The sequence below is a fragment of the Sarcophilus harrisii genome, chromosome 2, assembly GCF_902635505.1.
Source record: "Sarcophilus harrisii chromosome 2, mSarHar1.11, whole genome shotgun sequence".
NCBI lineage: Eukaryota > Metazoa > Chordata > Mammalia > Dasyuromorphia > Dasyuridae > Sarcophilus > Sarcophilus harrisii.
The window spans coordinates 35,194,870-35,217,056 of record NC_045427.1 but is presented as its reverse complement, the minus strand read 5'-3'; the positions used below and the strand labels follow the sequence as shown (position 1 = coordinate 35,217,056).

At 45.5% G+C, this 22,187-nt stretch overlaps 1 protein-coding gene across 2 annotated transcripts in view; it reads left to right on the top strand.

Annotated features, from left to right (window-relative positions):
• Positions 1-21,667, top strand: part of PSD4 (pleckstrin and Sec7 domain containing 4) — a 66,124-nt gene extending 44,457 nt beyond the window's left edge. For both annotated transcript variants that reach the window (XM_031949888.1, XM_012540484.3), the window contains exons 3-16: positions 1,867-1,954; positions 4,198-4,609; positions 10,809-10,985; positions 11,449-11,529; positions 12,231-12,343; positions 13,046-13,104; positions 13,614-13,703; positions 14,342-14,385; positions 15,429-15,598; positions 16,873-16,943; positions 17,017-17,180; positions 17,485-17,629; positions 17,760-17,903; positions 19,926-21,667. In XM_031949888.1, coding sequence (XP_031805748.1) covers positions 1,867-1,954; positions 4,198-4,609; positions 10,809-10,985; positions 11,449-11,529; positions 12,231-12,343; positions 13,046-13,104; positions 13,614-13,703; positions 14,342-14,385; positions 15,429-15,598; positions 16,873-16,943; positions 17,017-17,180; positions 17,485-17,629; positions 17,760-17,903; positions 19,926-20,183 — 2,016 coding nt within the window. In that variant the 3' untranslated portion in view covers positions 20,184-21,667. The remainder of the gene's footprint in view (positions 1-1,866; positions 1,955-4,197; positions 4,610-10,808; positions 10,986-11,448; positions 11,530-12,230; positions 12,344-13,045; positions 13,105-13,613; positions 13,704-14,341; positions 14,386-15,428; positions 15,599-16,872; positions 16,944-17,016; positions 17,181-17,484; positions 17,630-17,759; positions 17,904-19,925) is intronic.
• The last annotated feature ends 520 nt before the right edge of the window (positions 21,668-22,187 follow it).

The window sequence follows — 22,187 nt, the reverse complement described above, 5'->3', positions numbered from 1 at the left end:
TTGAGGGAGGGGAGAGACTTCCTCCTCTTTGGAAGCCCACGGGCTCCTCTCTTAGTTTTCTAGTTACGCCATCTACTACGGATGCTCAATCAGAGGAGTATTGAGAGGTCTGGGAAGCAGATGAGAGACAAGACAAAGGTGTGCTCTAGACCCCTTAGAACTCACAGCTGAAAGATGTGGACCAGACACCCAAGATACAGATAGGAAGGGGGAGGTCCTTATCTTCCATTCCTAAGATCCCCATTGTTTATAATAAATATTATTATTTTTATTATAGTTATTTTATTATGTTATTTTTATTATTTTATTATTATATTATATTTTTTATTTTATTATTTTTCTTTTTTATATTATAACTTTATTTTCAAGATATATGCATTGGGTAATTTTTCAGCTTTGACAATTGCAAAACCTTTTGTTCCAATTTTTCCCCTCCTTCCCCCATCCCCTCCCCCAGATGGCGGGTTGACCAATATAGGATAAACATGTAGAACAAATACTATAATAGGGAAAGCTAGATGGGAGTAGATAGAGCACCAGCCCTGGAATCAAGATCTCCTCAGTTCAAATTCAGCCTCAACTGCTTCCTAGCTGTATGACCCTGGGCAAGTCACATAACACCAATTGTCTGAAAAAAAAAACCCAGTAATAATGTACCTCTCATTTATAAAGGCATTATATGAATAAGCTATTCAAATTATGTAGACATATTTGTGTGTGTACTATCCTAATATTTTATTTTAACCTCCCAACAATCTTCTCATAAGCCTCTCTATAATATTATGTTTCAGAATTTGAAGAATCCATTCTCCCTTCCCAACTTAAAAAAAATCAGTATTTATCTTTTCTAATTCTTATGACTTTTTTCTATTATCTACATTTTTCAAATATCATCTCTTAGCCTCAGTTTCTTTATCTGTAAAATGGGGATAAAATAGCATCTATTACATTGAATGAGAAAATATGTCAAGTGTGTTTTGCAAATCTTGAAGAGTTATATAAATCTTAGTGATTATCATTTTTTTGTTCACTTGATCACTAAATTATGAGATTTTTTGTTTTATTTGTTTAAAGTAATTAACTTTAAGGTTATAAAGTAGTAGTAGTATCCCAGGACTGAGAATGACAGAACAATGAAGTGTATTCTTGCCACTTCCCAATTTACCTGGGATGAGGCAGCTACAGGGATGGCCAGGATAGAGACCTGGATTTGAAGTAGGGATGAACTCAGTTCAAATCCTGCCCCAGACACTGGTTAGCTGTGTGATTTTATTCAAATCATTTCACAAATCTCTCCATTTCCAAATCTGTAAAATGGAGTAATAATAGCAACTGCTTGCTGGTTGTGGGGATCAAAATGGCAAGTTGTAAACAAAGCACTTTGCAAACTGTAATTTTCTCCGTAGGTAGATGCTAGCTATTCTGTTCCCAATTAACCTTCCCAGCTGAAGATCATCCTCCTTCTTAAAGAAGAGAGAAACAAGTCAGCAAATGTTTTTAGAACTTTTGCCGGGGGCCACCTTTCTGTGCTATGCACATTTGATTATTATTCCTTGGGATCCTCAACTCCCTCAGCCCCACAGTCTGCCTCTGGGCTGGGACTTGCTGCCCCAAAAGTCTCTGGGTGGGAGAAAAAAGTGGTCCCGCTGTAGCAGATCTCCTCCCCATTCCCAGTCAGTTGACTCTGCTTGACCACCAGATCTTCATTTGAGTTTCCAGAGAACCAGGTCTTAATTTTGCCTCCACCATGAACTTGCTGTGTGACTTGCCCTATGAATCCCAGTTGCCTCCCCTGTAATGAGGATGCTGGAGTAGATGGTCTCATAAATGACTTTTAAGGAACTGAACCTGAATGTTTTCCCTTAGTTTCAGGACACCCCCATTCACCAGTGGACCCCAGAGCTTCCCTCCAGTGTGAACAAGCAACTGTTCAGTCCTGAAGAGAGAGGTCCAGGTGAGTCCTAGTTCTAAAATTGACTTCAGGGAAAGGGCAGATGACACCTCCCGGACCAGGGAGGTTGGGGAGTTGATCACTTTGGGAAGATGGAGTGAGAACAACGCCAACACCCAAAGGTGGTTTGGGATTGAGGGGACACATCTGAAGGATCCCACTTCTCTACATAAGCTACCAAGTGGAGGGACAATCCTAGTCCCTGAATACCTTGTTGCTCCAGTTAAAGACAAGTTCTCCCCTCAAAGGTGGGGATTAAGGAGTTAGTGCTGACACTGCTCAGATGGAGAAGAAGGAAGAAGAAGGCAGGAAAGGAAGAGAGGGAGAGAGAAAGGAAGGGAAAGGGAGAAAGAAAGAGGAAGTAGCACAGAAGTAAGAAGGAAAAGGGGGGGAAGAGAAAAGTAAGGAAACTGAAGTGAAGAAGTAAAGACATGGAAAATAAGGATGAGAGAAAGTGAGGAAAAGGAAGATGGGAAAAATAGAGAAGAAATAAAGAAAAGAAGATGAGGGAAGGGAGGGAATTCAGGAGGGGGAAGTGAGGAGGAGGAGGTATGGGGGAAGAAGGAAGAGAAGAGGGAGAAGGGAAAGGAGAGAAGAAAAGAGAGAAAAGGGATGGGGAGGAGAAGATAAAGAGGAAGGAGATAGGTTAAATAATAGGAGGGAAATAAAGCAGAGCTAGAAAATAAGAGATATATACAAAGATAATAATAAAAATCTGGAGTAGAAATTATTAGAAAAAAGAGCAGGGTAGTAATCATGATCTCAGACAAAGTTAAAGCTAAAATAGCTTTCATCAAAAAGAGAAAAGTAGGGAAACTACACTATATGTCAACCATATTGATCATCATTTTAGACTACTGAAAACAACTAGATGGTATAAGGTTGCAATGTGGCTGTGGTAGGTAAAATGATGAATTGGTGGAGTTAGAAAAATATGGAGATTTGGACTTAAGAAGGAAGGTGCTAGCCACCTGCAGAGAAACAGGACAAATAAGTATAGTACGGTCTAATTAGATATATATGAGTATGCTTATAGATATCTGTATATGTATGAATATGCACATGCATATGATGTAATAAGGACTCTGTCTCCCTGATGTTTGTGGAGGGTGGGCCACCTGGCCTGGGGAAATTCCTAAAAATGATCCCCACCACCTGAATCTCCCACTTCCCAACTGATTTGGGAATCACTTTGGTCTGGGAAACAATCACCACTCTTTATTGATTTGAAAATTAGCCCCTAATTGCTCCCTAGCCCCAAACTCTAGAAGGCTAATAAAAGACAAGATTCTGTATCCAAACCTATGCCTATCAGAAACTGGCCCACTGAGTAGTTTCTCAGTGAACAAACCCATTTTTTGCTAAAAAAAATAAAAATAAATAAACAAACAAACAAAATACACTTTGCTTGGAGATCAGGACAGCGAATTCTTTCGCAAAAACCTGAGATACGGCCTGGGGACCCCATCGCTGTTAGGGTATCTCTCACCCCTCAATAACATATATGTATTTATATATAACATATATATGTGCATATATAAATACATATGTATATATCCATGTAGTCTGCTTGGGGGAGCTGAAGGGGAGGGAGGGGGGTGGGAAATAAAGTAAAAGTGCACAGCAGAGAATAAAAGAGAGCCTACAAAGAAGCAAAAAAAAAGTGGACAGCTCAAACATAATGTGTAGTATTTATTATATAGGTTTTCTTGAAATGGAAATTTATTGTTTCATATTTTGATTCCTCTCATATTCTGCTGTACACATGGCAATTTTTTTCTTTTTCCATTTTGTATTTAAGTTTTAAATGAATAATTTTTTAAAATAATGGGAAGGGGAAGCAGGTTAAGGAGAGAGAACAATGGAAAGGAAGAGAAAGAGCGAAGAGAGAAAGAGGAGGGGAAAGAGGAGAGGGGGAAAATAAAATAAGAGGGGAGGACAGTTAAGAGGGAAGCAGATTAAGGAAAGGGGGAAGAGGGAGGAGGAAGAGGAAAGAGGAAGAAAGAAGGGAAAGAAAGAAGGAGAGCAGAAGATGATTAAGGAGAGAGGAAGTAGATTGAGGAGAGGAAGAAGAGAGAAAAGGGAGGAGGGAGAGGGAAAAGTAAGAAAAAAGCAGATTAAGGAGAGGAAGAAGAGGGGGAAAAAGAGGAGGAGAGGGAAAAAGAAGAAGGAAGAGGAAGGGGGAGGGAGGAACATCTTCTAGATCAAAGTGGGTGAGTCATCCAAATCTTCTCCTTCTTCCCTAGGTGAGAGCACTGCTGAGGCTGCTTGCCTTCTGACTCCTTCTGACCCAGGCACCTGGGTATTATCTCCCTCATTTCAGGAGTCAGGCAGCCCAAGAGTTGGGGTCAGGGACCTCAGTCCTCGATCCAGCTCCAGCTCTATCCCAAGTCCCAGCCTTAGTTCCAGTTCAATCCCCAGCCCGGCACACCCTCTGGAGGGGAATTTTCACCCTGCCAAGGCCTTGCCTGAGTGGAGAATCCTGGCTGCCTCCTACCCTTCATCCTTGGAGAAGGAGGGAACAGATCCTGGTTTCCCGAATAAAACAACGGAGCCCCTTCCTCCAAGAAACACAGTGGAGCACCAAGGGGAAATCAAGACAGAAGTGGTTGAGGAGATACAGCCAGATATCAGCCCAGCACCCCCCAACATCAGAGAGTAAGTATGGTATGGGAGGGAAGTGTGGGAGTGAGAGTGACAAACAGGAATAATTATAACGTATATTATGTGTGTCATGTATGTTTATCCTGTTAGGAGTAATGGGGAGGGGAGCTGGGTGGAAAGGCTAGGGGTAGTCCTAACGAGCTGAGTTATAAAAGTGCCTCCCCAAAGACCCAGATGAGGAAGGACCAAGGCAAAAGGAGAATTTTTAGAAAGTTAAAAGGTACAAAATCATGAGAAATCAGAACACAGATCTCAGTAAGAACTGGGGAATAAATCTAATCAGGCAGGAAGGCCCTCTGGAAGGGAAACGGTACAGGTGCTGAGTGGAGTTTGGAAAAAACAGAACCCCTAAATAGGGGGTGTAGATGGCTGCAAAAATCATCAGCGGCCAGAAAAGGAAGCCTGAGTAGCCCAAAAATTGGGGCTAAAGTTATAGGTTTCTGGACTATAAGTCCTGAAATAATACTAATAATTTTAATAATAATATTAGCAATAACTAATAATAATAACATAGTATTTTAAGGTTTATGTGGCATTTTTACAAAGATCATCTTGTTTGATTTTCCTAACAATACTATGAAGTGCTATTATCATCCTCATTCTGCAGATGGGGAAACTGAGGCTGAGAGTGATTTAGTCACGTGTCCAAGGCAGGATTTGAATCTTCTTGACTTCAAGTCCAGCTTTGACATCCAGAGCAACAAGGGTTTTTAGAGCCCAATTAAGATGGTAACCTGCCTCAGATTAGGTTAAATAAGAAGTCTGTAGTTCTTGTTGACTGGCTTGTTCCTAAATGTGTACCCTGAGATCCTATGAAATGAAGTCAAGTTGTTTAGGCTTCTAAATTAGAGCTGACCTGGGTGGGGCTGAAAAGGGGGCTGAAACAGAAGTAGAGTAATAGGAGACCACAATCCCAAGAACTCAGTGTTCAATGGAAATCTCAGAAAGAAGAAAAGAAGCAAAAAAGAAAGAAAAAAGGGAAGGGGGAAAAAAGGATGAAGGAAAAAAAGAAGGGAAGAAACAACAAAGAGAATAAAGAAAGAAGGAAAGAAAGAAGCAAAGGAAAAAAGAAGGATGAAGGAAAGAAAGGGAAGGAAAGAAAGAAGGCATAAAGAAAAAAGAAAGAAGGAAAGAAACAAAAGATGAAAGAAAGGAAAGAAACAAAAGAAGGGATAAAGGAAAGAAAGAAGAAAAGGGAAAAGAATGAAGGAAAGGAAGGAAATAAATAGCAGAAAGAGTAAAGAAAAGGAAAGAAGAAAAGGAAAGGAAGTCAAGGGGAAAAAAGTATCTCCTCTATTCTTTCTCTTTCATTTTCCCTGGGATATTGATGATGCTTAAACCCATTTTGTTGCAGAAAATCAAACTGAAGCATCCTACATTAGTATGACCTTTCCCCTATCCCATTTGACACCAGTGGGTTTTGACTATATGTCCCCTATGCTCAGGCTACTAGCTTCAACCTCACTTCTTCAGGTTTGTAACCTCTTCCTGTGGTTAGATGGCCTCCAGAAACTAATATCCTCTCTTACGCTTCTCTTTTTCCCACCCCGCTACAATTAGAAGATCTACATTTGCAAGTCAAGTTACTTCTTTTTTTTTAAAAAGTGGTTTGTGATTCATGTATTTTCATCTTGATCTTAGTAACCATCATCAACAAAAATATTTAATCCACAAAGATTAAAATAAGTGACCACAAACATAACTTTATGTAAAATTTACATTTCCATTAGTAGCAGTTTTGTTAAAAGGAAATATAAAATTACAACCGTCCCGTGTGCTGAATTTTTTTTTCATCAGTGGATTTTTTTTTCTGGTCTTAGTTATCATGACAACCACTTTTATTTTTCAGTCTGTATTTACTTTTTGGTTCCACCTTCTTCACTTTGTATCATTTCTTATAAATTTCCCCACATTTCTTTGTAATAATAACCATAGCTAATGTTTATACAGTTTGTGAAGTGCTTTACATATGTTCTCATTTGATCATACTCTTCATATTTGTCATTTCTCATAAAATAATATTCCATAACATTTATATTTCTAGACATTCCTGCCCTTAAGGATTGTTTCTAGCCTTTTGCTATTGGAAACAGTGCTGCTAAAGGATGCTTGTATAAAAAGAACACTTTTTTCCCTGTATTTAAAATTCTTAGAACGCAACCCTTATAGTGGGATTACTGGATCAAAGGCTATGAAAAGTGTCTTTTATTGTACAATTCCATGTTGCTTTCCAAACAGATAACATCATTTCTCTGCTCTACAAATATGGCAGCAGCATACCTATTTCTCCACGGTCACACCAATACTGGATTTTATCATTTTTAATCATTTTGTTTTTATTGTCCTGTTCATCTATTCTGCTGTGGAAGGTGATGTGTCAGAGCTACTTTAATTTGCAAGTGTTAATAAGAAATTGACTAAACTTTCCCTTAATTATTAATGTAAGTTTTTTTTCTTTTGATAATTACCTGTTGACCATTTATTTGTTGAAGAATGGGTCTTACTCTTTCAAAAATGTGACATTTCCTTGTAGATTATCAGATTTTTATCAGTAGTGTTTCTAAGAAAGATTTTTTTTCTCATCTAATATATTTTTCTTTTTTTTATTATAATCAGCCAATTTTCTTGAAGGCAACAAAACTGACTATTATAGAGAACTAATGTTTAGTAAGAACATAAGTCCTACTGGTCCATCATTTTAAATAGATAGTACTGATAAGGTTTATGAAATTCCTAGTTTTTGACTCTAACTTTTCTCCCATCTTTCCTTCTTCTCATCTTTGACTGTCTGAAGCCCAGGCTGAATTGTCTTGATTCCTTCAATCTCTCTTTCTTGATCTTCTATTCCTCCTTCTGGTGGAGTCTGAGCCTAGTTCCCATAGCTATCAGCAAAATAAAACAGAATTTCTCCAGGAGTCCAACTTCCTCCAAACCATTTCCTCTAATTATACTTTGCCTCCTGCTCTCATACTAAATTTCCCTTTGATCATCTGCTCCTCAGGACCCAGGGCCATTTTCCTTCTCCTAGAGGAGCCAGAAAAGCATCTTTTGCTTCAGCAGAAACAATTAGCCCATAACCATTCACTGTAGTTATTTCATAGATACAAATAAAACATGTCTAATTATACCAAAGAGTCTCATGGAAAGGGAGACAGTTCTCTGTGTTTTCTACATCATTCCTCCTCCTGGGACTGTCCTTCTGCTATCATGCTTGTCCATATACTCCTGTGCTACTCACCCCAAAATTGGAGGCTTCTAGGGAATAATGAAGAGTTAGAACTAAGGGAAGAGGAAGAGGAGGAGGAGGAGGAGAAGGAGAAGGAGGAGAGCTGGAGGAGGAAAAGAAGGAAGAAGGAAAAAGAGAAATAAGAGGAGAGCTAGACTAGGAGGAGAAAAGGAGGAAAGGAGGAGGAGAAAGAGGAAGGAAAGAAGGAGGAACAGGAAGAGGAGGAAGAAGAGGAAAAGGAGAAAGAAGAGGAGAGGTGGAGGAGGAAAAGAAGGAAAAGGAGGAGGACAAAGAAGAAGAGGAAGAGAGCTGGAAGAGGAGGAAAAGAAAGAGGAGAAGAGGAGAAGAAAGAGGAAAGGGAAGAGAAGGAGGAGGAGAAGAAAGAGGAGGAGGAGAAGAAAGAAGAGGAAGAGGAGGGGAGCTGGAAGATGAAGAGAAGAAAGGGAAAAGGAGGCAAAGAAAAAGGAAGGAGAAGAGGAAGCAGAAGAGCAGGGGGAGGAGGAGTTCAAGTTGCAAAAATGAGAGCCGCCCAGATCTCTAGCTTTGAGCTTGTTTGCTTGTTTATTTTGTTTCCTGGGTGTCTCTGAGCCCACGCAGATGAAAATCATGAGCATTGACTGTCAGCCAAGGTTTGAGGGAGTAAAGCAGGCTAGATTTTATATCTGTTCAGATTCAATCCAGCTTTTTCCTAATCAGTTTTATATGTGACTCATGATCAAGTCACTTTTCTCAGTTTTCTCATCTGTAAAATGGGATTAACAGCACCTACTTCACAGGGTTCATGTGAGTATCAAATAAGACCATAATATGGGAAGATTATAAAAATGATGGTTATTATTATTAATTATTCAGACCCTAAAAAAGCTGAGTTCCCTTCATGAGATGAGAAGAATTATAGACTCCCTGCTGAAAGGCACCTTAGAACCCATCAAGTTCATTTTATGGATGAAGAAACCAAGGCCCTGAGAAGTTAATAATTATTATTATAATAGCTAATGCTTATATGGTGCTTACTATATGCCAAGCACTTTATAGTAGTAATTTCATTTGGATCAAAAGATATGAACAGACAATTTCAGATGAAGAAATTAAAGCCATTTCTAGTCATATAAGAAATGTTCTCAATCACTATTGATTAAAGAAATGCAAATTAAGACAACTCTGAGGTACCACCTCACACCTCTTAGATTGACTAAGATGACAGGAAGAGATAATGATAAATATTGGAGAGGATGTGGGAAAACTGGGTCACTAATACATTGTTGGTGGAGTGGTGAACTGATCCAACCATTCTGGAGAGCAATTTGGAACTATACCCAAAGGACTATCAAACTGTGCATATTTTTTGATCCAGCAGTGTCTCTACTGGGTCTGTATCCCAAAGAGATCATTAAAAAAGGAAAAGAATCCACATGTGCAAAATGTTTATAGCAGTTCATTTTGTAGTGGCAAGGAAATGGAAAATGGGTAGATGCCCATCAGTTGGAGAATGGCTGAATATTGAAATATGGAAATGGATTATTATTGTTCTATAAGAAATGACCCACAGGATGATTTCAGAAAGAGTTACATGAACTGATGTTGAGTGAAGTGAACAGAATCACAAGAAGATTGTCCACAGCAACAACAAGATTGTGTGATGATCAGCTGTGATGGACGTGGCTCTTTCTAACAATGAAGTGATTCAAGGCAATTCCAATAGACTTGGGATGGAGAGAATTATCTGATCCAGAGAGAGGACACTGGGAACTGAATGTGGACCCAACATAATATTTTCACCTTTTTTTTGTTGTTTGCATGCTTGTTTTTTTTCTTTCTCATTTTCCCCCTTTTTTGATCTGATTTCTCTTGTGCAACATGATAAATGCAGAAATATGTTTAGAAAAATTGCACTTGTTTAACCGATATAGGATTATTTTCTGTTTGTGAGAGAGAGGAGGAAGGGAGGGTGCAGAAAGCCAGGAGGTAACAATCCATTTCATGTTTTGAAACTTACAGTAGCTTGGCTCACCAATTTCCCTTTTCAATGTAAAAATAGCAGAGACAGACATTAATATATTGATAAAACTCCTGGCGACGGAAGCAAAATGCAAACTCAGCTATATAATAGATCAAAGACATGCCTTTGAACGTAGGACAGGAAAAGCAGCCCACGATGGAGACTAAAGGCATTTGGGAGAAAGGTACTTAAGGACATTGCTATAGTAATTTTGCTCTAATGTATATCAACTATTTACATCTCTGTTAAAGTAGCCAAAATCCAGGCTTAATTATTTCTATCTCAGTTGATTGAGCTTGTTAGAAAGGATACAGGAATATCAAGGAGTGTATTTTGTATTGATTTTATAAGCATTGGAGATATATAGATATCTGACCAATAAATGTGAAAATTTCATAATGAATTCTTTCACCTGGCCCCTGACTTAATACATCCTTATCACTAGACTTCAACAGGAAGGAAAAAAAATTGGAACACAAGGTGCAAGGGTGAATGTTGAAAATTACCTTTGCATATATTTTGAAAAACAAAAAGTTATTATTTTAAAGAATAATCGTATTGATCTTCACACCAACCCTGTAAGGTAGATGCTATCATTATCCCCATTTTACAGTTGAGTAAACTGAGGCAAACAGAAATGAACTGACTTGTCCAGAGTCACACAGCTAGTAGGTGTCTGAAGATGGATTTGAACTCAGCTCTTCCTGATTTTACATCTATTGCTCTAGCTGCTGCATTATCTAGGTGCTCTGGGGCTTGATCTAAATATGGGAAGTCATCTGTGCCTGAAGTTGTCTTCCCTGTGACAGCTGGCCTTGGGTCAGGCTCTTTCTCAGGGATTCCTCCTTAGGCCTGAGACTGGCCTCCAGACACTGGGCTTTCATTTACAGAATGGATATTGTGGTCAGAACTACATCCAGGCTGTGGTCTATCAGCTCTCAAAGTCTGCTCTTTTCCTCTCTTTTCAGATATACCAGAAGCACCGAGCCTCAAGCAGAGCCCCAGAAAGAAGAGCTGAGGCCGGAGGCTAAAGACAAAGTTGCCAATGGAGTCAACCCTGACCAAGTGGCCTGGAAACTGGCTTCGCGCCTCTACCATTTGGATGGCTTCCGCAAGTCCGAGGTGGCTGCTCACCTCCAGAAGAAGTGAGTGAGGGTCCAGGCTGGTGGGCTGGTGGGATCAGGCCAGAGGGCTGGCGACTGCTTCCATGCCCAGGGCACTGCCTTCCTGTGGTCGCCATCGTGGCCCTGTGTCTTTTCTCGTCCCTCATTCTCTTCTCTGCTCCATGCTCCATGTCTGCTTCCCCGAGCCTCCCCCTTGCTTCCATTCCCCTTCTCCCTCATCACTGAACAATCTCTGGCTGGTCTAGGATGAGGTTCCCGAGATGGCCCTGATATCTCTCCCTGCTCATCCCTGCCTCGTGTTGGGAGAGAATGGAGCCATCGTTACCTCCCCTCACTGGACGGGGAGCCCTCCTCCTTTCTGTCCCTCCAGCTGGGACTTGCAGGCAGCCGGGATAGTTCCCGGAGCCCCCTCTCTCCCTCTCCTTCTCTGCCTGGCTCCAAGATCCAGGTTCCTCACTCTTCCCGTGTCCTTTTTGGTTTGTAGCAATGACTTCAGCAAGGATGTGGCTGAGAAATACCTCTCCTTCTTCCAGTTTAAAGACAAGAGCTTGGACCAAGCCCTCCGGTAAGTTGCCTATAGGCTATTAACGGCAAAAAATGAATACAAGTAACCATAGAACCAGCCTGTCATCCTGTCATTTCAACCATGTCTAATGCTGACCCCATTTAGGATCTTCTTGGCAAAGATGCCAGAGGGGTTGGCCATTCCTTCTCCAGCTTTTTTTTTTTATAGATGAGGAAACTGAGGCAAACAGTTAAGGATTAAGTGACTTGCCCAGAGTCGCACAGCTAGGAAGTGTCTGAGGCCAGATTGAACTCGGGTCTTCCTGACTCCTAGCTTGACTCTGTATTCATTGTGTCCCTAGCTGCCCCTGTAAAACCAGCTAGCGTGTATTAAATCCTGAGTTCAAATCCCACTTTTAATGTCTACTACCATGACTTAAAGGTCAAGCCTTTTGACTTCTCTGGACCTCAGTTTCCTTACCTGAAAATGAAAGGGGTGTGGGTCCCTGAGGTCCCTTCCAGGTCTAGCTCAATATTTTCTAGAATAAGACACTTTGGGCCTCAGTTTCCTCAATGATTAAATGAGGGGGTTGGACTAGGTGAGCTCTTGGGCCCCTTCCAGGTCTGGACTATGATTCTATGAAGCATTTAAGAAGACAAATGAAGAGGAGTTGGGGGGGATAGAATCCATTCTCAGTGGGAGATGTTTTTCCAATGATTCCCCTTCCCTGACTTTCACCCTGCTATCCCCCCCCATGCCAGGGGCTTCCTCCAGGCTCTGGTATTAAGTGGGGAGACCCAAGAGCGAGAAAGAATCCTCTATCAATTTTCCAAGCGTTTCCACCACTGCAACCCTGGAGCCTTCCCATCAGCAGGTGAGAAAAGGAGGCTCATGGAGGGAGACAGGGCAGGGCAGATGGAGGGAAATGGGGCAGGGCAGATGGAGGGTCCTGGCTGGACAAATGGACCTGGGGGAAAACAGGGAGATTGCCCGTCACTGCTGGCTTGGGAATAGTTGGAAGACAGGGAGCAGCACACTTCCACTACATCCAAGTGCTGTGATTTCAGGGGTTGGCCATCCCCTGGTTACAGCCTCCCTTCCTTCCACTTATTAGGAAATGGTTTCACTTAATCATCAACACTCTGATGAGGCTCTTCCTGCCTCACTTGGCTGGTCCCTGAGTGAAAAATGGACCATCTCTTTCAGGGCTCATCCTCCAATGCTCAAGGAGGCAGTGTGGCCCAGTGGGGAATATATGATGGATTTGAAGTCAGAAGATCTGATTTCACATTCCAGTTAATGCTTGTGATCTCATTTTCAGCATCCGTAAAATGGGGTTTTTGGTGGTGGGGGTCATGACATTTTCTAAGGCCCTTTCAGCTTGAATCTATCTTCTTAACGGCTTCCATACCACGGCAAGGCACCTGAGGAAGATTTAAATAGAGACAGGAGACAGGAAAAAGAGAAAGACTTAATCAGATATCCTGAATGAGCCAGTGTCAATAGTAGAAGAGATCAGGAGGGTTAGCTTACCCCACATCAAGACCCCAGACATCCTGGTCTCTCTGTGCCACAGATGCTGTACACACCTTGACTTGTGCACTAATGCTCCTCAACACAGATTTGCATGGACAGGTAAGCAAGAATCGAGGGAGGTGGGAGCATCAGCGAGGAAGGGTGGGAGGCAGACTGCAGAAGAAACTGGAGTAGTTCCACCTATTAGTTTTCCTGGCATTTGAGACCAGTGGAGTTCATTTCTGGAACACTGGACTGCTCAGTCTAAGATGGTACTGGGGCAAGACACCCCCTATGCCACATGGGGCTACAGTCCTGGTGCCGTGAAAGTAACAAATAAGAGAGAGAAGATTGGCAGGAGCAATAGATTGGAGGTTGGCTTAATGAGTGGATGGCATTTGCATGGTATAGGACGAGTAAGGGGAGAGCTCAGGAAAGGAGGTAAAAGGGTGAGTGTTTAGGAGGTCTAGGCCAATAGGGAAAGCCTGGGGTGCCAGCTGACCAGATCTGAGGAGAGAGATTGAAGAGACTTCCAGCATCTGAGCAGGGATAGTTGGGGGATGAGGAGAGAGGGGGTGGTAATAATAACCCATGTCTGCTTTTCTCCATGGACACACGTGTGCCCACAGAACATCGGCAAGAGCATGAGCTGCCAGGAGTTTATAACCAACTTGAATGGCTTAAAGGATGGTGGGAACTTCCCCAAGGAGCAGCTGAAGGTTTGGAGGCCAACAAGATTGGGGGAAGGCTGGGAGCCCTCCTTAGAGCTTTAGGCACTGATGGGATTATACCCGTTCTCCCAAGTAGTGGGAAACCTTGAGGGTCATCTCATCACCCCCTTGTTTTAGAGGTGCCCAAACTGAAACTCAGAGATGCTCCACAATCACATAGACGACATTTGGCTCCAGTACCCTCTCCATTTCAGCCAAACCGAGACTCAAAGAGGGGAAATTATTTGCTATTCACTGACAATTAGTGCCCATTTGCCATGTGCTCATCACATGAGCCCTCAGAGGAAGACCATGTCATATAAGACTTAGTTCATTTCCTCTTTGGCTTGCTTTGGACTTTGGAACGAGGATGAAAGATACCCAGAGCACGTGGTTAGTGATCCACCATCCCTTTAGGAAAAATACTGGATATTGCTCTCCCAGGAGCCCAGAAAAAGAAGGGCTGGTAATGGAGCATGGGGTGGCAGGTGTAGGGAGGGAGACATCGTTTGCCACATGAGTTGGGCTTCAAAATTAGTTTCTGATGTTCCTGAGCTTGGATAAGTTAACTTCACTGAGCCTCAGTAGATCAACTTTTAGGGTGACTATGGTCTGTTTTTTCATCTTATGTTGTTCTCTCTTTCCAGACACTCTACTGGTCTATCCGCAGTGAGAAGCTTCAATGGGCAGTGTAAGTAATGACCCTTCTTCCCCTTCCTGCTGCATCCCCAAAGTCCCACTTCCTCCCAGGTTGCCCCCAGCCCCTCCCCATGTTGGCAGGACTTCTCCATGGCAGGCTGCAGGACCAGGCGGTTCTCCTGGGACCCAGGAATCACCTGCCACTTAAGCAGCCCCAGAGTCCGGCTCATGTTATACTCTCCATGAAGAGACTGGTCCATGCTACCAGTGGCAATGGGGAAGCCCCAAGCCATTGTGTTCCAACCAAGGAGTGGAAGAGAAGGGAAGCCCAGGTCATTTCTGTTCTATATATGGGACAGCTCAAAAAGATAGTGGGAAGTGAGAAGACTAGTTTTAAGAACAGAGAATCACTTGCTCATGGACAGTCTCTGGAAGCACAAAAATCTAGGAGACTGGGGCTGATCTTAGAAGGGCATAAAGCCTGTCCCAGATTTCTGGGGGGAAGAAATGGGCGTTCCATATCCATCCAGGCACACAGGAAGACTGCTCTGGGGCTGACCCCTTTGTGGCTCCATGCCTAATAATATAATAATAATTGCTTGAATTTATAGAAGAGGAGGGAGAAGAAAAGGAAAAAAAAAAGAAGGAAGAAAGTTACATGAGATAACATTATTATAAAATTTAAGAGGAATAGCAAGTTGAACATAATAGATTTGCAATTTATATGCAATCATCTTTTTTCTATTCTATTATGGAAATGCTTGTTTTATTTCTTCAATTCGGAATAAAATAACTTTTTAAAAAAGAATGTATAGAGAACTTGATCTAAGTTATATCATTTGATCCTCACGACAACCTTGTGAGGTGGGTACCATTGCTATCCTCATGTTACAGATGAGGAAACAGAAGCAGAGTTTGTGACTCGCCTAGGATTTTGCTGCTGCTGTCCAATGCGGGATTTAAACTCAGGTCTCTGTGGCTCCAAGTTCTCTCCCCTGTACCCTCAGAGCCGTTCCTTCCACCGTGTCTGCGCTTCTAAAGGATGTCTTCCCTCATAGCAATCAGCCCTTATACCCTCTGGCTCCTATCATACAGGGATGAAGAGGAGGAGGCAGCCATGATACCCATGAAGCCCAGGCTGTCCTTTTCAGGCAGCCAGAAGAGGCGCAACACCTTTGTCCAGATCACCCAGGACCCCACAGTGCCTACCTACAAGCAAGGGCTCCTCGCTCGAAAGATGCACGCGGATGTCGATGGGAAAAAGAGTGAGTGCTCAGGGCTCTGGGGGGTGTGAGAGAGAGAGAGTTGTACATTAATTGATCATGTTCCCTAAGTCATCAAACATGTCTTAAGCACCAACTGCATGCACAGAATTGTGGGGGATACACAAAATCCCCAAAGCACTTACGGTTTTGATGGGGAAGAGAGACGTATCGGAATAACCCTAATACAAAATAGACCGAGAAAAGACAGGACACCAAGGACTGGGAAGAACACACCATCGCAGCTCATGTTTATAGGGTGCTATCTCTATTATCTCATTGGAACCTCACAGCAGTAAGATGTGGTAGGTGCTGTTATCGCCCCCATTTTACAGATGAGGAAATGAAGACTGAAAAAGTGTGAGTTGCCCAGAGTCACACAAATAGGCAAGATTCAAACTCTGCTTTCCTGAACCAGATCCAATGTCTTCTCAACTGCACCAGCAAGGGGAAGAAATCTCTTCTGGTTGGGGGAATCAAAAAAAGCCACACAGAGGAAAAGGCATTAGAACTGGGCTATTTTTATTCTGTCTCTTCCCCAGGGTATGAAGTTTTATTTCCATGAGTGTGGGTCACATTGCCTCTGATGGAAAAACTGGGGGGAAGGGGGGAGGGTTTTACTCCTCAGTGACCAGGACTGTTGGGAATGGGGAGGGCAAGGAATCACTAAGGAAGAAGGGAAGGAAATAAGCCTTGGTATAGCACCTACTATGTGCCAGACAGGAAACTAAGTGATTTATAAATATCATCTAATTTGATCTTCACAACAAGTAGGTGATATAATTATCCCCATTTATACTTGGAAAAACAGAGATTAAACAGAGGCTAAGTGACCTACTGGGGTCACACAGCAAGGAAATGACTGAGGCCAGATTTGAATTCAGGCCAGACTAGTGCTCTATCCATCCTACTACCCAGCTTCTCCACTCTGATGTCTACAGGTGCAGGTGGGGGATTCTGGCCTGGGAACCTTTGTCCAATCTAACATTTCACCCAGAACTGCCTGAAGGCTGAGAAAATTACTCATGGAGTAAATGTGGGTGTTTAACTCCAGTTCCTAGAAGGTTGGGTGACTTGAAATGCCCCCTCTGCCCCCAAAATGTATGTAGAGGCCCCTCCAGCGGTTTTTATCTGGGAAAAGGCCGCTTATTCCAGCACCAACCTGATGGGCATTAGAAGGCTGCAACAGGGAAAAGTTTTCTCCCTGTGCCAAAGTGTCAGTGCCCCGGACTTAGTTAACTATGTGCCCACCAGCTTCTTTCCTCTCCTCCGGACAGCTCCCTGGGGGAAGCGTGGCTGGAAGATGTTCCACACCCTGCTTCGAGGGATGGTGCTCTACTTCCTGAAGGTAAGGGTGCCATCCACCCGGCGGGCGGCCTCCCCCTGGGAGCCCGGGCTCTAAGTCTCCTCTCCTGGCACAGGGCGAAGAGTCCTGTCCGGAGGACTGGCCGCGAGTGGGGCCCCTGCCAGAGGACGCGGTGGGGGTGCATCACGCCCTGGCCGTCCCGGCGGTCCATTACACCAAGAAACCTCACGTCTTTCAGCTGCGGACGGCGGACTGGCGCCTCTACCTCTTCCACGCCCCGTGAGTAGCTGGGCCGGGATGAGGCTCCAGGACCACTGGGAGCTGCTAGTTCTGGGGCTCCTCTCTCCTTCCCTCCGGGACTCCAGCCCTGACTGGCCCTGGGCTGTGGCAGGGGCCCAGATCAGTCCGCCATTGCTGTGTACCATGAAACCTAAGGGTGCGCTTTCTGCCTGGGGGTTGGAGTTGGGTCTGGATAATCCCCCTAGAAACAGAGACTAGTGGATAGATGGGGGACGGGAGGAAGGAAATGCGTTGAAGGTGAGACGCAGCTGTTCACGTTAGCATCTCTCCCATCTGGCCCTAGGACCGCCAAAGAGATGAGTTCTTGGATCGCCCGGATCAACTTGGCCGCGGCCACCCACTCCGCACCACCCTTCCCCGCCGCCGTGGGCTCTCAGCGCAAATTTGTCCGACCCATCCTCCCGACTGGCCCGGCGCGGAGCTCCCTGGTAGGCTGGCCTCTGGGAGGGGGAGAGAGGGAAGGAATCGGGACAAAGCCCAGAGAAGAGCCCGGAGTGCCAGGGTTCCAGGGGGTCCCAAGGCCAGGCTTCCGCCTCAGCCGAGACCCCTTTAAAACAGGAGGAGCAGCACAGGGCCCACGAGAGCTGTCTAGATGCGGCCTCCGATGACCTGATCGATCTGCAGAAGAGCCTGCCTGAGCAGAGGGGCCGGAGCCGGGGCCTGGAGGAGTACAGGCTCAGGAAGGAGTACCTGGAGTACGAGGTAAGGCCTTCTCGGTTTGAAATTTTGCCCCCTCACCGGCGGTCCTGGACTCTACAGTCTCACCTCCGCAGGTGCCCTTGGGGATATATGGCATTGCTAATCATAAAGCTCAGCTCCAGGATGCTCTCTGATCCCGGTCTAAGAATCATTTTTCTTTGGCCCACACCAAAGCAAAAAAGAATGCTACGAATATATTCAGTTTTTTTAACCCAAAACATTTTTCACTGGGCTTATTTTGTTTCCTTCCATAAAATTCAAAGGAAAAGAAAAAAAAAAAAAAGAAAAGAAGAAAAAAAGAAAAGAAATTCAAAGGAAAAAAAATCCCCAATTTTCCTGTCAGCCATAAATTTTTCCTAGATCTTTACATCTCTGAACATACCTAATATGGTTTTTATGGATTGCCTAAGTTTAGATAAAAAATATACTAATATTTTCAACTCGTGTAGCCAATAAATCTGGAAAGACCACTGACTTTTTTCCCCTTTTGTACAAATTAAGATTTGCCTCGGAATTTCCAACTTGTTTCTTGAAGCTTTTGTTTACAGACCTCTTACTAAAACTTCTTATATCTGGAGCAAATGGTTTTAAAAAATAATAAGGTGCCTGGGGGAAAAGTAATGAGTAAACCACAAGTCAACTTTTAAAGATGAGTTCAGTTGAGGGATAAGGATAGGGAGGGGCTCCCTGAAGGGGAGACAGACCCCCCCCCCATACCCTGGGCTGAGAATGAACTTGCCTGAGTGAGGCCTCCAGGAAAGGAAGCTGGCAGTATGGATTCATTAGTCCCAGAAATTAGGGAATCATCTTTCTTCTTAGCTAAAGGAGAGCAAGTACTGTCAGTGCCCCTTAAAAATCATCACCCTGAGGGAAAGGCCTAGTTCTGTGACCCTGGTTACATCTATGTGGATTTTTTTTTCTCCTATGGTTTTAACATTTCTATAAATTGTAAAGTCCTCATTCCTCCAACCGTTGGTTCTCAAATTCTCTTTAATTTTACATTAGATATATATGTGTGTGTGTGTGTATATGCATATATACATATAAATTTAAATAAATTAAACAGGATATCAATCAATGGCCTCTACAAACCAAAAGGACTTGTCAGCCTAAGACAGTGGTTCTCAAAGTATGGTCTAGAGAATCCTGGGGATCTCTGAAACCCTTTTAGAGGGTCTACAAATTCAAAAATAGTTTTTATTTCCAATATGGTAAATGTCTATAAATATAATCCAGATAAAAATGCTTTGGAGAGATCCTCAATAATTTTTAATAGGATAAAGATACTGAAAACAAAAGTTTGAGAACCACTGGCCTAAGACCATCTCAGCTAAATCCAGGCAGTCTCAGCAGCAGTCTCAGCATTAAGGTGTTTGTTGATGTCTTTTTTCTTCAAGCCCATATGTTAAGTCCTATGGGGCCTGCAGGCTTCCCTGGTTGGAGGGCCCATCCTGAGCAAGTCCGACCCTGACGTGACAATCTAGATTGCAAAACTGCCAACAGCCACAGGGGGGGATACTTTCTGGGTCTGGGCAACATGGGAGAAGCAGGCCCTGGTGACTGAGGGACTGGAAGTTTGTGGGAAAAATCAGACCCCTCTAACTACAGAACATGCAATACAGACCCCGGCAGGGAAGGGACTTCTCCCAGTGACCCGGCTCATCCCCATTAGGAGCTTTGGGGCCTCTGGGCTCATCCCTGAGCCCCCTCGTGCTGGCCAACTTTTATCCCCCTCCGCGCTTTGCCTTCCATGTCTATCTTATCCATCTACACACATACACACAAATACACAAACATATACATATATACATACTTATACACAAGTACACACATGTAACTGAAAAGTCTCCCCTATACCCACCGACTCGCTAAGCTCCCGTAGCCCTCCCATCCCTCCCAATCCCCCAGCTCTTGTGCAGGGTCCCAGCCTTATGCTGTGTCCCCGCATGAGTTCTCCTTCCCTCCCTCTCTTTTGCGGGGGCTCATCCTAAGACCAGGGGCTGAAGGGGCCTATGTGTGTTTCAGAAAATCCGCTACGAGACCTACATCCAGCTGCTGGTGGCCCGCCTGCGCTGCCCCTCCGAGGACTTGGACCTGTGGGAGAATCAGCTGGCGGAGGAGGCCGAGGGGGCCTGGAACCCCGAGCCCGGCCTCAAGAAGTCGCACTCCAGCCCCTCCCTGCACCAAGATGAAGCCCCCAGCACAGCCAAGGTGAAGCGGAACATTTCTGAGAGGAGAACCTACCGCAAGATCATCCCCAAGAGAAACCGAAACCAGCTGTGAGCCGGAGCTCCCCCACCGGGGAGCCACAGGGACAGGCTCTCCCCCAGAGCCAGGCCCAGGAATCAGTCTTACAGTGGAGAATCCTGAGAGGCCTCAGGCCTACTGGGAGGTTTACTCCTTTCAGGGATTTCAGCCTCTGGAGACTGGTGGAGGCAGCCCTGGACTCCTCCCTCACCCGGCTTTTGCTTCTGGCTGTTTTTTCTCCCCCTTCCTCCCCACCCCTTCCTCTGCCCCAATTCATTGAAGTAGCCCAATGTCCCCCAGCCCCAGCCTCCAGAGGGAGAGAGAAGGGAGGTGCTGAGATGAGCCCACTCCCACCTCCCCCATTCCCCCAAAAAGTCATGCTTGCTTTGAGGGGGGTATCAGGCTGAGACAGAGGAGAAACAGATATGTGATCACCCCTATTTCTAAAATCCAGCTGGACTAGAGCATCTCTCCTACGTTCCCTTCTAGTTCTGAACCCGAGAGGCGCAGAGTTAAGGCCTCAAAGCTGGAGCGACCAGGCTGCTGGCTTCAGAAGCCCCTGGGAAGGGTTGACATTGATGGTTCTAGGTTCCCCCATCCTGGAGAAGGTCAGGAACCCCCTAGGCTGTGGGTGTAGATTTACAGAGCTCGGGGGGTCAGCCTGGCAGACTCCCCTCACCCCACCCAGCTTGGTGGGAGCCGGGCCTCGGCAGGTGTCCCAGGCCTGAGGCTGGCAGGGCAACTTTTCCCCCAAAGGCCCATCCTCTCCTCCTCCTCACCGACCCTCCCCCTCCCCGGCCCTGGCAGCTGGGAGAGGCCCCTGGCTCGAACACCCATTCAGTGATCAGCCAAGCAGAGCCGAATGTCTGGAGTGGGGGCAGGAAGGGGGTGGAGGGACCTTCCGCTCTCCAGGGCTGAGGAGAGGGACCCGGAGCGCTGGAAACAAGTGGCCTTTGTTTCTTGAGGAGCAGGAAAAGGGGGTGTTGTGCTGGACTCTTCCTCCTACCCCACCCCCAGCCCCTAGAGCAGGTGGGGAGAAATACCCAGGGATGGTGACTAGTAGAAGGGGCAGCAGACAACAAGAGCTCCCTTCCAGCTTCCCAGGACCCAGGGACTCCAGCCCTCTAGTACATCTGCTCAGTCCCCCTGAACAGCCGGACAAAGGGGATGATGGCTGAGGAGGACACACAGGGCCTTCCCATTGCCCCCTCCCACTGTGCTCTTTACTGCCCTGACCCCCGTTCCCTCCCAGGATCCCCCGGAAAGGGGCTTACTCTCTCTCTAGCAGAAGTCCCCATGAGGGATGGATTCTGGCTCCGGCAGGCTCCAACAAGGTGTCCCCCAGAAATGGCCCTGGGTCCCCCGAGCCTCCCGGGCAGGTTTATTCTGGCCAGTGGTGCGCATACGTGGGAGACCGCGGGACAGAGGGAGGGGAGGGGAGGGGAGGGAGCGGCCCCCCATTGTCTCTGCTCAGCCAAGTGAGCCGCGGCCATGGGGAAGACTCGGCCTCCGACTCCAGCCCCCCCGTGGCCTCTCCGTTTTGTTCTATTCTCCCCACCCCAGAGCGCAAGCCTCCAAAGGGCAGGGGCCGCTTCCTCAGCGCATCTTCTGACTCCTCCCGGCTCCAGGGAGGAGCGCCGTCGTGCACCCAATGGGTGCTCAGTAAATAGTCAATGAGAGCTGGATCTCTGTGTGATTTGGGGGCCGCAGCGCAGTCCTGCTGGCGGGCGGGCCCCTGGGGGGCCCGGGGTCTCTGCTTTCCCACAGCGGGCGACCTCTCGAGCCCGTGTCTGTCTGTCTCCGGGTGCGCGCGGGGCCGGAGAACCGACTCAGCCCCGGGGGTCTCTGGGCCCGCTCGCGGGGACTGGCCACAGCCCGGCCATTGCGCAGGAAGATGCGCGCGGTTATTGGGCCTCTGAGGGCCGAGGGGGCCGCTCCAAGCCCAGGCAGATGGGGCGGCCAGAGCTTATGCTCCCTCCCTCCGCAGGTGCTCCCGGGCTGGGACTGGCGGAGGGGCACAAGGAAGCCCTGACTCCCAGC